The 13,218-nt window shown below is 40.3% G+C and overlaps 2 protein-coding genes across 2 annotated transcripts; one reads left to right on the top strand and one right to left on the bottom strand.

The window, feature by feature from the left end:
* Positions 1–1,259: 1,259 nt before the first annotated feature.
* On the top strand, positions 1,260–12,349 carry gfm1 (G elongation factor, mitochondrial 1). The gene is made up of 18 exons (XM_020636159.3): positions 1,260–1,470; positions 1,569–1,721; positions 1,819–1,951; positions 3,242–3,446; positions 4,195–4,311; positions 4,606–4,756; positions 5,517–5,671; positions 5,798–5,882; positions 5,986–6,123; positions 6,391–6,492; positions 6,614–6,670; positions 6,767–6,904; positions 7,223–7,305; positions 10,473–10,635; positions 10,741–10,885; positions 11,002–11,162; positions 11,289–11,342; positions 11,870–12,349. Exons 1-18 carry the CDS (start codon positions 1,396–1,398, stop codon positions 11,999–12,001), a joined length of 2,247 nt encoding a protein of 748 aa, XP_020491815.2. The 5' UTR covers positions 1,260–1,395; the 3' UTR covers positions 12,002–12,349.
* Positions 7,357–13,060, bottom strand: lxn (latexin). The gene is made up of 7 exons (XM_020636160.3): positions 12,509–13,060; positions 9,496–9,672; positions 9,332–9,394; positions 8,699–8,867; positions 8,325–8,461; positions 8,056–8,118; positions 7,357–7,647 (listed from the first exon to the last, which is right to left on the bottom strand). Exons 1-7 carry the CDS (start codon positions 12,656–12,658, stop codon positions 7,531–7,533), a joined length of 876 nt encoding a protein of 291 aa, XP_020491816.2. The 5' UTR covers positions 12,659–13,060; the 3' UTR covers positions 7,357–7,530.
* Positions 13,061–13,218: the final 158 nt, after the last annotated feature.

Raw genomic sequence — 13,218 nt, 5'->3', positions numbered from 1 at the left:
TCAGCATTAAAGACAGAGTCCAAAACAGTTTGTTATTTAGCAAAGGTGAAAAAGCCAAATTTGTATTTTTTTTTTTTTCAAAGTTTTATCGGACAGCATGTGAGGGGATCTCACTGTGCTGCCTTCAGGTGTCCCCCGGAATAATAGACCCCTGAAAATGCGAGAATACAAAAAAAACATACAGTTGTTGGATTAAGTGATTTATTACATATGTTTATAAACACCTTATCTATCATGGATCAGTTTTAATTGATTCGAACGTGTCTTCTAACTTTGTTGAGATTTTTCGAAATTATGAGATAATTAAGTCATAATAATGAGATAAAAAGTCATAATAATGAGAAAAAAAATTCATAATTATGAGATGATGAAGTCATAATTATGAGATAAAAAGTCATAATAGTGAGATAATGAAGTCATAATTATGAGATAATTAAGTCATAACAATGAGATAAAAAGTCATAATAATGAGAAAAAAAAATCATAATTTTGAGATAAAAAGCCAAAATTCTGAGATAAAAAGTCAGGGACACCATCTACTACCGTGAACTTTAGCCTACAAAATAACTGTGTGGTACATTGACAGTTAAACGGTCAATGCTACTTAAACAGTAATGTAATGTGTTTAGTTCTAAGGACAACCAGATTAAAAGAAAAACTATTTATCATGCAGCTAACGTTTTACTACATTTGGCAGAATTAGGATTGCTTGAATTGTCTTGTTTAGGATTGCATGTCGTTTTAAATGACTGGGCGAGTGAGGGGATGTTGGGACTGTAATGCCAGCTGGAGCACATTCACACTTATCAAACTTTTTATCTCATAATTTTGACTTTATATCTCATAATTTTGACTTTTTATCTCATAATTTCGACTTTATATCTCATAATTCTGACTTTATATCTCATAATTATGACTTTTTATCTCATTGTTATGACTTTATTATTTTCATTTTTATTTTTTTAACTGGCAGAATGGGCTTCCATATGGTACTGCATGACTTGCAGATAATACATAATGAAAGATTCAAAGTATCAAAGTTTTTATCTCATAATTTCGATTTTTAATGGGCAAAAAAAAAAAAAATATATATATATATATATATATATATATATATATATATATATATATATATATATATCAACAAAGCCAAGTTTTCATTTTTATTTTATTAACTGGCGGAAACAGGCTTCCATAGAAACGTCTCGTATTCTTAAACGCAACGGTTCTTAAGTTTGGTGCATCTGGCTGTCCGTAGACGCGGAAGTAGCGTCTCTCAATCTCAACGAGCAGGGCCCCGGCGTGACATTCACCGGGTTGTCAGTGTCCCAGGGGGGGTGGGTTGCGTAAAAGAAGGACCACGAAAACCCTAAGTCCAACTAAACAGTTGTCAAAATGAGAGTACTTAAAGCGGGCCTTGCTTTGGGGAAAACGCATCTTTTGGCACCAGGTGGCGTCACTCTGAAAAAGGTACAGCCTCGATTCTGTCACATCTTTCCATTTTGCACAATCAAACAAGCAGAAATGGGCCTGAATATTGATTTTTTTTTCTTGTTTCACCTTCATAGTTGCTCGTTAACAGCTGTCGGGCATGTTCATCCGGGATCTTTCCCAACGAAAGGATCCGAAACATCGGGATCTCGGCTCACATCGACTCGGGGAAGACCACCCTGACCGAGCGTGTCCTCTACTACACCGGCAAAATAGCAGAGATCCACGAGGTGAGAGCTGGACAGGTGGACTCTTAATGTATGAAAATGCTGTCAGGTTATGTTCGTGTTATATAGTTCTCTATTAACTAAGCGCTTGATCGTTCAGGTGAAGGGGAAGGACGGTGTTGGGGCCACCATGGATTCTATGGAGCTTGAGAGACAGAGGGGGATCACCATCCAGTCAGCTGCGACATACACCGTGTGGAAGGATCACAACATCAACATCATTGACACACCAGGTAGTAAAAGTTTACCTGGGGCCCTTTTGAACACAGACCCATTGACCCCCCCCCCCCCCCCCTCCCTCCTCCCCATCTTCTGTTAATTTAGAGGTAAAAAGAAGCAAAGATGACTTTCATTCCCCTTATTTGCTTGTGCATTTCCCTTGATGCAGCATGATAATCTCTCTGTATCAGATGTCATTCAAACCAAATGCCTTGGCTCTGTATCAAGGGTTCTCTCGTGTGTATTTGCCTACAATTCAATTCACTTAGCAGACGCTTTTATCCAAAGCAACGTACATCAGAGAGTAAGTACAACACAAGCAAGGCTCTAGGGAAAAAAAGGGAACAATGTCAGTAAGAGCAAACGATCAGCTTTGAGTCCGATTGGACACACAGGTGCTGACAGGAAGTGACCAGAGGCAAAGCACAGCATTGACGGCAGTTCTTGAGAGCTCTGATCAGTGTAGAAACCATCTTATAAGTCATCGTTTTCAAACAGAAACAATCGTCCCAACCATCATTTTGTCATGACAAAACCTAAGCAAAGATAACCCTGTTGATGTCCTCATGAGGAATAATGTCTAAGACCCTTCCAGGGCCTCAAAGACATCATAGAAAAGTTTTAACAGACTGAGAAGAAGGGACCTTGATTAGTAAACTTTAAAAAATGGATTGCCCCTTTATGCACAACTTCACCTTAACTCGTACTTTGGAGATGAATATTCTTAAACAGTGATTTTGGCATAAGAACCCAATAATGTTCTTTTTCATATAATAGTCTGCCATTATGTTTTTTTTTTTATCTGTACTACATCTTTGCATTATGTTACTGGGTAAGTGACTAAAATGAAGACTCTGTACTAGGGCTGGGCGATATGGACCAAAACTCATATCTCAATATTGTTTAGCTGAATGGCGATACTCGACATGTATCGATATGTATTTTATTAACAGTGAAAACACATGGAAAAATAAACTACCTGTTTGTGAATTTAAAAAGTAATATTGTAAAATAAAAATGTTCCTTAAATACAATAAAAGAGAGAGAGAGAGAGAGAGAGAGGAGGAACAGGGTTAAGAGGGACAGACAGTCAGTCATCATCATTGAGATGAGTGCCAGGTCACCTCTGTAACGTTATTTTAATGCAACTTAAACTATATCGATATTAACGATATTATCTTACCCTATATCTTGTTTGAAAATATATATAAATATGTCTATATATATATATATATATATTTCCCAGCATTGCACCTTAAATATGAAAAGAATTGCCTTTTCACCGCCCCGTCCCTTTCCTCCAGGTCACGTGGATTTCACCATTGAAGTGGAGCGAGCGCTGCGAGTGCTGGACGGAGCTGTTCTGGTTCTGTGTGCTGTGGGTGGAGTCCAGTGTCAGACCATGACGGTAAACAGACAGATGAAACGCTACAACGTCCCCTTCCTCACCTTCATCAACAAGTTGGACCGCATGGGCGCCAACCCCAGCCGAGCCCTACAGCAGATGAGGTATGGTAGCCGTTCATACAAACATGCTCCTCATCAGCTACACATGACGCTGGTGATGATATTTCTCACTTGATAATGTACTTATAATAGTGCTGTTATGTTATATTTATAAAATCAACAAAATCTATTTAAAACTTCATCCTGATATTACACGATGAAGCTCTGATCTTGATGGGATCACAGTGTAGATCAAGATCAGTTCAGTTCTATTCAAAACTTTTATTTTAACACGACAGACACTGAGGTTTCCCTCATTTACAGCGAGAAGAGGAGACACAAATCAAAAGTTACTTTCGCACATTGTTTGCGTGTTAATCACTTCTGCATGTGTCCAATTTGCTTTTCCTGAAGCTTTTGGTTGATTCTTTTTTTTAGTTACCAATAGACATGGCTGCTATAATTCCAATGTTTTATTCTGATGATTTATTATTTTATTTATAATCTCTGTAGCACTTTGAGATTTTTTCCAAAAATGTAAAGTGCATTGCAAATATATATTTTTATTCTTATTATTAATAATAATAATAATAATAATAATATTATTATTATAAATGAAAAGGGAAAATCAACTCGGACTCATACGGGGTGTTTCTTATGCTGAAATCCAAGGCTCAAAAGCCACAGCTTCAGTTTAATATTAAGTTAACGTTCCAAAATAACGTTGTAATCATCTGTTGTTTTCCTTCCTGTTTTCAGTTCCATCCTTCTGACGAGTTTTTGTCACGCCTTTTTTTTTTGTCTTTTTCAGAACTAAGCTGAACCACAATGCAGCCTTTGTGAGCATCCCCATCGGCCTGGAGGGAAACGTAAAGGGCATCATTGACCTTGTAGAGGAGCGGAGCATGTACTTTGACGGACCTTTTGGGTGAGGGATTCAACCTGTTTTTACTTCACAATGAATAGATTATTCTCTGTTATATACTATAATGGATCATTTTGATCTGAAGCCTAGAACATTTTGAACTTCTGCCCCTGTTTCTAGTAGCAAGGAATGGTTTGTTTTTACCATGATATAGGCTGATAGGCGACAGCTTTACATCAGAATACAAGAGCTGTAGACATCAACGCAAAATATCCACATCTGGTTTCTCCCTGCTTCACAACTTCTGAGATTCCTGAACAACATGATGCTTATTCCGTTGTTTTTCTCTCCCTGCAGTCAAAGTATCCGCTATGATGAGATCCCGGCAGATTTCCGGGCGGAAGCTGCAGACAGAAGACAGGAGCTGGTGGAGTGTGTTGCTAATGCTGATGAGACGTTGGGAGAGATGTTCTTGGAGGAAAAGGTCCCAACGAATGCAGATTTGAAGGTTTGCATCCTTTAAACCCACTAGCAGCAACATTTAAAAGGGTAAAAAATACTGATATGTCAATGCTATCACTGGGATGGATTCTGACAAACTATGTATATGTGTGAAATTCTATATTCAATGTTCGATAATAACAAAGTCCATAATGTTTTAAGAAACATGAACTGTAATAACCTCTCTCTTGAAAAGAATAGCTCACAACTTCCTTTTTAAAACTCTGACTTACAACTATGACTCACGTTGGGGTTAAAAATAACCTTCAAAACAAACTTTTGGTTGAACTAGTAAACAAGACTAGTCTACAGTCTACAGCTTTGAGCTTAATGTTCAAATATGATGCAAACATGCAAACAAAGACATAGCTTACATAATGGCATTCAGTAGGTTGTTTTTAGTTCACTCTTAAACCCATGTTTTAGAAAAAAATAAAGTAAAAAAGACTAACCGATGGAGATGGCTCTTAATGGAAAGTCAGAGAGTTACCAAAGTCAGTATGATCCTTTCAATGTAAGTGCATAATATTCAGCAATGTATCCAGAATTTGATTGTAGCTGCACTAAGAGATGGATTTAGCCCCTTATTTTAAATGTCTCTACCTTTAAAACATGTGATTGTGTGATCATTTTGATTCAGCAACCCGCCCCTTTAAAACCCTTAAAAATCCTCAAATGCGATGTTTACAAAAATCACACGTGTCTTTGTGAAGTCGTTTGGTTTCCCAGCACTCCCCTGAATCTCTCGTCTCTGCACTCATCACCAGGCTGCGATCCGCAGGGCCACAGTGCAGCGTCTCTTCTCTCCAGTGTTGGTGGGCACAGCTCTGAAGAACAAAGGAGTCCAGCCTCTCCTGGACGCCGTGCTGGATTACCTGCCCAACCCCACCGAAGTTAAGAACTATGCAATCCTAAATGAAGAGTGAGTATGGACCGGAGTTGTCAGTCTACTCGGTTAAAACCAATAAATAACCAATGAAATGAATATTAATCTTAAATCTTTCTTGAGGAACTTTTTGTGTAACGTCAGTGTTTTTCTCCCTTGTAGAAACTCCAGTGAAGCAAAAAAGATTGAAATGGACCCAACAAGAGACTCTGAGAAGCCTTATGTTGGTCTGGCCTTCAAACTGGAGGTGAGAAATTGCGCTTTTTATTTTTTACTTCTGCAATTTTGCTCAACAGGAAGGTTTCGAAATGTGCCAATTTGTTGTTTCCTGACGCGTCTCTCATTAACAGGCAGGGAGATTCGGCCAGCTGACGTATGTGCGCGTATACCAGGGCTGCCTGAAGAAGGGGGAGTACATCTACAACACACGCACGGGCAAAAAAGTCAGAGTTCAGAGGCTCGTTTGCCTCCACGCTGACCAGATGGAGGTGAGAATGTCAGCAGGTAGTGAAAGGTCACAGTTTTCCACCTGCGGTTTGCAGTTTGAATATCAGACGAACATGACCAGTCAGAATTGTTAGGTTCCTCTTTTAGAAGTCGACCGCATCCCCTGTGAGACCAAAGTAACATGTTTCCATCCTTCTTGTGTCAAAACAAGACAGGAGACTGTTTCTTATGCTTCTACTAAAAACAACACCCCTTCATCAGCTCAGTAATTATTATTATATTAATATATTATTATTCCCCTGGTCTAGGATGTTGATGAGGTATACGCAGGAGATATTTGTGCTCTGTTTGGGATCGACTGTGCCAGCGGAGACACGTTTACATCCCGGACCAGTGCTAACCTCTCCATGGTGAGTATTTTATTTTAAGTATTCAGATAAGAAAGAGAAAGAAAAGTTATAAGATTCTTCTCTACTTTCTGTAATCTTAAAGTGGAATCTTGTGTTCATTTGTCATCTTTTCGTCCCACAGGAGTCCATTCATGTCCCAGAGCCTGTTATTTCCATGGCAATGAAGCCCGCAAACAAGGTAAAAAAAAAAAAACCCATCTATTTACACATGAACTTTTAATATCAGACTCTAAAGCCTGAACTGCATCTATCAACTCTTCTCCCCTCTTTCCAGAACGATCTGGATAAATTCTCTAAAGGTATTAACCGATTCACAAGAGAAGATCCAACGTTCAGAGTGCATTTTGACACAGAGAGCAAAGAAACCATCATCTCAGGGATGGGCGAGCTGCATCTTGAAATCTACTCCCAGGTACCATTTGAGATAGAGTGACACTTAGGTTATGTGCATGGTTAATAAAAGAGAGCCTGCATTAAACAAGACAGGGTTGAAGCTGCTGAAGGGACACATTTTTTACTTTAACGATGATGCTTTAGATGTAGTTAATTTTAATTTGTTGAAGTTTAGATCTCAATTAACGGTTTCCAGTGCTGTTTGGGTTTTGCTTCCATTGTCTTAATCTCTGCATGAAATATTTTGTGTCCTTAGTTTCTAAAATATTCCCCTTTAAGCCTGATACATCTGACATGTTTCTTTTCTATTGATGCTCATTCTTGCTTTGTTTTTCAGAGGATGGAGAGGGAATACAACTGTTCCTGTGTGATGGGAAAACCCAAAGTGGCGTTCAGGGAGTCCATCACCGGTCCTGTATCGTAAGTTCGACTCTCCTCTCAAACACATTCTCACACAAACTGAGGCAGCAGTCTGTACAAACAGTTTATTTAAGCTAAAATACAATAGCAACCAAAGGTACTGAAAAAGTAGTCAAATGTAAGTATAATCTTATTATAACCCTAATGACTGACATCATGACATGGCGTTTCAATATAAACTGTGAGCGTCAATATGTTGTTTTGGTTGTTATAGCAGTGTGCAGTTTAGTTTGTGTTGTTAAGTTTTTCCGATTCATGGCGGTGTGGCAGCTGCTCCATGTGCTGCACTCTTACTCCCTCTGGAGGAGACCAGGTGAACTGCAGTTTCCAGTGAATGATTTCCTGCAAAAGAAAGTCACAGTGAGAGACTAACACATATCAGGGAGTAAAACACGCAAGAGTTCTTCTCAACTAACAAATCCAAGAACACTCAACTGTAAGACGTCACTAGTTTTTAAGTCATTAGCCACATTATCAAGTAGTTCTGCTGAAATGTTGAACATTTATACCATTAACAGCTTTCTAAATGGTTTAATACGATTATATATATGCTGATTTAAACCATGTTAATGTGATTAATTGACACTTTTTGTATTAGTCTGAAAAACAAATGTGAAGCCAAAGCTCTGGACGAGCACTGTTGTATCTGTTGGTCATTTTAAAAAGAGTTTCATTAAGCTGGATGATAAAAAAATATAACGGTGACATGCAACTATAACTAATATTTCAAAGACAATAATTCATATTTACTTGGGACACCATCTCATGGAGCAGTATGTGCGAGTCAAACTTCAGCTGCTCGTTTTCGGTCACCTGCAGGAGAAATAGGAAAATGAAGCGAAGGATAGAAACTTAGTTCAATATAAATATCCTTCTTTCTCACTTGAAGCTTCATGTCTGCCTTATATGCTTTCAGAAGAGCCATAAGGGAATACTTAAGTCCTAAATTAATGGAGCATGTTGTTGTAAAAGAAACAAATCAATGAATGAGCAGACAACAAGAGGTAATAAAAACCCACCAGCTGTGTGATATTGGCCACCTGAGCCATGTTGTACAGAGTGTTCTCATTGGATTCATTCAGCATGACAAAGCTGGAGGCCACGATGCCGAGGTGCCAGAAAGGCCTCATGTCTGGATCAATGTGTCCGTGGCTATCTGTCGGTGTGAAAGTAGCAGTGTTATTAATTTACTTACAGTGTACAGTTCTATAATCACTCGGTGTAAAACATTTTGTGGTAGCAGATCAAACAGGAACACAGTTCATGTAAAACCACAAACGGTGCTGAAATAACAAATTGCTAAACATTTCTGCTGCAGATGTTGTGCAATGTTTGAGTCTGGGTGCTGAATAGGAGCAGGAGTATTCAGAGAACGTATAGACACATTACACACCAGGTAAATGTTGTGCAGACAGCAGGCCGTGGTTGTTCTTGTACTGTTGGTATAAGGCCTCTTCTTGAGTTGTAATGTTGATTTGAAGGATCTCGTCGCACTGGACCTGCGCCAAGCCCTGTCGCTCCCCCCTCGGGAACAAAACCTGTGCAGAGCATTTCTCTGTCGTCTGGATGGAGTTTTAGAAAGAGGTAGAGCAGACAAAAAAAAAAAAAGAGAAAGAAGGCAGGTTTGATAAGAAAAGACGAGATTAGGGAGAGTTTAAGGCGTTGTCCAGATGTTAACATAGCAGTCAGTGAGTCATGGTTGCACCACACTGCCTTCTTCAATCTTCTGTTTAGTTTGACCTGGCCAGACCTGCTCGATCTAAAGCCAAGGAGTATGCAGCTGCAACACTTCAAACAAAAACTAACATTTGCCTAAACTGTCCTTCCACAAACAATCTGTGAGTTCTACAACCTGAACTCCTGAAAGCAGCCAGTCAGCCGACAGCCTGACGTAGGGGAGCAAAATGTTCAACTTGTTATAGCACAGAGGGGTAGATAAAAAAAAATATAAAAAAACATCACTCCAGACTTAAAGCCCATCTGTGTAAGCGCCAGTTTCAACTTGTGAAGAAAAAGCATATCTTACATTGCTGATTATCTCCTGAGCCGAGATCTCCAGCAGATACTTTCTCCCAGAGTCTGCCACATCCTAAAACACAAGTCAGCAATGAGAGTTGTTTAAGTTATAGTTTTAGATGTTCTATCCCCTCAGTGTCATTTTCAGCTGTGAACTGTAAATGCTCAGCTGACCTCTGCGTGTGCACTGTGAACCTTGTGCAGTCCAAACAGCCTGAATGGAGAGCCGTGGCGGGTGTTCAGGTAGTGTTGGACCACTTTGGCCGCCCTCTGAGCCGGGTAGTGATTGGTGTTCAGCTCTCCGGTAGCCATTGCATAGTCCTCAGCCGCCACCTCGACCAACAGTTGTTGCTGTCGGGAGACAGAGAAGCACAGAGACAGACAGAGAGAGAGAGAGGAACTAAATCAGAACAGAAGATGTGTTCATGAGCAGGGCTGGGCTCCTGAAGGACTTTGACCCTCAGGTGTCACTAAGTGTTGGTTTGTCTCTGTGTAAGAAAAGTGCCTTAAACTAAATGTTGAAAATAAAGTATCAATACTGAAGTCTATGGAAACATACAGCTGATCAAATTTAATCTTACCGCTTACGGAAAATGCTGCCACTCCCCCCCGTTAGGTGGAAAGTTCTCTCTCCGATGCAAAGACTCAGCTGCTCCTCATGCAAGTGGAAAATCTACTTCCCTCTTCCTGTGTGCTCAGTGAGGACCGCCCCTTTTTTTTTTTTCTTTTTTTTTTTTTTTAAAGAGACAGACCTCTTTGCTACAGTTTCTCCTCCTTATTGAATCAGTTTACCTTTAAAGATTAGTAAATCAGTAATTTTGTGCTGCAACAATGCAGATTTTCATCTGCCAATTCATTTTGGAGGACATTTCAGTGATAGTGGATGTTGAGATGTTCTGGTGTCTGAAGGACAACACTGATGTATCTGACATGTTTCATTCATACTGGCCAGCACTACATGTAAAAAAAAAAAAAAAAAAAAAAAGGTACAAAGAAGAGCCTTTATATTATTATTTACTTAAGCACTAGAAGATACTTTGTGTTGAGAAAAATCTCTTCAAGTCACCAAAACTCATAATACACGAACAGTGGTTCACTAATGGTCAAAATGGAATAACATTAATTTTCCTATCCTGTCCTTTTCTCTGCAGGTTCGACTTCACTCATAAGAAGCAGTCCGGCGGCTCCGGGCAGTACGGTAAAGTCGTGGGAGTCCTTGAGCCTCTTGAACCAGAGCAGTACACCAAGCTGGAGTTTGAAGACCAGACCGTCGGAACCAACGTCCCCAAGCAGTTTGTACCGGCTGTAGAAAAGGTTTGTTTTTCCTGTAAGGCTATAAAAAGATGTGAAATATCTTCAAAATGTGTAAGAAATCTAAGCAACGGTCCTTTCATCATTTTTGTCACCATCATGCTGCAGGGCTTCAGAGATGCTTGTGAGAAGGGACCCCTGAGCGGGCACAAAATCTCAGGAGTCCGATTCCTCCTGGAAGACGGAGCCAATCACATGGTGGACTCCAACGAGATCTCCTTCATCCGAGCAGGAGAGGGCGCTTTAAAACAAGGTGAGGGAGACTAGATTTGATGTTGGATCCACTCCCTGCTTCATGCTTTGTAACTCCAGTTCGGTTGTTATTTGATGGACGTTAACGCTCGATTTATTTTAATGTGCTCTCCTCAGCCATGGAAAAGGCCAACGCGACCATCTTGGAGCCGATCATGTCGGTGGAAATCGTGGCGCCTCAGGAGTTTCAGGGAACAGTGATCGCTGGTGTGAACCGTCGGCATGGAGTCATCACAGGACAGGACGGAGCTGAAGGATACTTCACTCTATACGCTGATGTGAGTCAACGTTTCATCGTTTTTCCACATGCATTAAGTATTTACAAAGTGTCACCTTTTAATGTTTGTGCCCATATTCTTCACCACCTTTTGAATGTACTAATCTCAGCCTTGTTCTCCCAACAGATTCCACTAAACGACATGTTCGGCTACGCTACAGAACTCCGCTCCTGTACAGAGGTAGGTTAAGTCCATTACAGTCCAGATAACTTCAGGTTAAGGGAAAGTTTATGGTATATTATAGTCCAGAGCTTTTAGAGACATGGTCTTAGTTGGTTTTCACGAGAGTGAGAGACACTTCATTTTTTCTTGGTTTTGTATCACTTCATCATTGAGGAAGAACACTGCAGTTGTTCCGTCATGTTCGTTACAGTCTTCATTTGCTGTCTGCCATCTTTCTCAGGCTTTTGGTTTATTAGTCATGGGAAGGACAGTTTCCTCAATGTAGATGTGATAATCAGGAAATAAAGTCTGCAAATCTCTCTCTGCCGCTCAGAAATCTGCTGCTAGGAGCGGACCTCAGCTGACAGCCGAGGGTCACTCTGATTGGATCATGTTGATACTGTGATAGGGTGACGGTCACATAGTCTTTAGTGAGGAAAACAAACTTAATCTGCAGGACATAGATTGATAAAGATACCCATTACTAAAAGGAGCGTAAACAAGTTTGATACATTTTAATCTTCTTGTGTTTGTTTGCATTTCAGGGAAAAGGGGAGTACACCATGGACTACAGCAGATACCAGCCCTGCCTGCCAGCCACCCAAGAGGAACTGATCCACAAATACTTGGAGGCTACGGGGCAGCTGCCTGTAAAGAAGAACAAGTGGAAGAGCTGAAAACTATTGAACTCTGACATGAACACCTTCCCTCACCTCCCCGCCCATCCCATTTACTGAAGCTGGACATTTAGGCTCGACATTTTTGAGCTGTGAAAAAAAACTTTCATATTCTAGATTTTACTTCCCAAGTTAAGCCGCTGTTTCTCTGATGTTTTAACCCTGTGGAGAACATATTTATTATCTTTGTTTTCAGCACAATCTGACCTCTCAGTTCTGCAGTCAGCATTTGTGAAAGTGGTGAAAAGATCTGCGTTGTGACTTTTGTACTATGTACAGAATGGAGTTGATGTAAAGATGAAAGCAACAAACATATACCCGTCTTTTAAATTACCTTTTTTTGGTGCAGATCTTTTTTTTTTTGTCTCAACGTTATGCAGACATTGGAATTATGGAAATTTTTCATCAGTCATTTTAAACAGGAGTAGTTTTTGCAGACACCAAAACAATTACACAAAAAGAAACTATAAACACACACAAAAGTGATAGGGGTTGTTTCCTCCTCACCTGTCCAGGGATTTCTGTGTCCTCCACTGCGTACTCGGGCACGCTGTTGGGATGAGCCAACATGTCCGCATCTGGACTGACCGTCACATTGGGGCTCCCAGTTACCCCAGTTAACACCGCCAGAGCGATGACGATCCACAAAGTCATCATAATTTGCCGCGAAAAAACGAGTGAAAAGGAAAAGCACTTCTGTGAAAGAGCGCAGGCGGGGAAATGACCCTCCTGACAGTGAGAGGTTATGTAAGAGACGGAGGGGGAGGGAGGTAGGGAGGGAGGGGAGAGATTGTCCAGATCCTGCTGTCTTCCTGTTTATTTTGTGCCCTTTTTAGCTCAACAATCCGCTCCACTTTATCTGGTTCTGTTCTTCGTACGCTCTCACTTAATCTGTCAGCCTCCAAAAGTTTCAGCACCCTCACAAGAGGAGCTGATTAGTTGAGGAACATTTATCCCATTAGATCTGCTGCAGCTGGTGAGGCAGCTGGGATTACTATGTGAGCCTGATGGGTTGCAGCCTCGTCTGATAGATTAAATGTAGGGGAGCAGGACTTTCACTGAGCCAATTTAAACGCAAAATGCAAAGTCCACAAGGCTTTAAAAGCCGAATTATGCAACATCATGAGGACATCTTAAAAGGTGTCACATTGACATCTAACAGGATATTCAAATGATCACTTTTAGTAACAAAAATCTATAAAGAAAAGCATTGGGCA

The sequence above is a fragment of the Labrus bergylta genome, chromosome 11 (assembly GCF_963930695.1).
Source record: "Labrus bergylta chromosome 11, fLabBer1.1, whole genome shotgun sequence".
Lineage (NCBI taxonomy): Eukaryota > Metazoa > Chordata > Actinopteri > Labriformes > Labridae > Labrus > Labrus bergylta.
The sequence above is the reverse complement of the archived record's forward strand: the minus strand, read 5'-3'. Positions and strand labels throughout refer to the sequence as shown.

Excerpts from the sequence above, each read along its gene's own strand:
- gfm1 (XM_020636159.3), top strand. The coding sequence starts at position 1,396 with ATGAGAGTACTTAAAGCGGGCCTTGCTTTGGGGAAAACGCATCTTTTG. Across the intron at positions 5,883-5,985 it reads GTCTGGCCTTCAAACTGGAG|GCAGGGAGATTCGGCCAGCT; the intron begins GTGAGAAATTGC and ends TCTCATTAACAG. Across the intron at positions 10,636-10,740 it reads TTGTACCGGCTGTAGAAAAG|GGCTTCAGAGATGCTTGTGA; the intron begins GTTTGTTTTTCC and ends ATCATGCTGCAG.
- lxn (XM_020636160.3), bottom strand. The coding sequence starts at position 12,658 with ATGATGACTTTGTGGATCGTCATCGCTCTGGCGGTGTTAACTGGGGTA. Across the intron at positions 8,462-8,698 it reads GTCTGCACAACATTTACCTG|ATAGCCACGGACACATTGAT; the intron begins GTGTGTAATGTG and ends TCACACCGACAG. Across the intron at positions 8,119-8,324 it reads TGGCCAATATCACACAGCTG|GTGACCGAAAACGAGCAGCT; the intron begins GTGGGTTTTTAT and ends TTTCTCCTGCAG.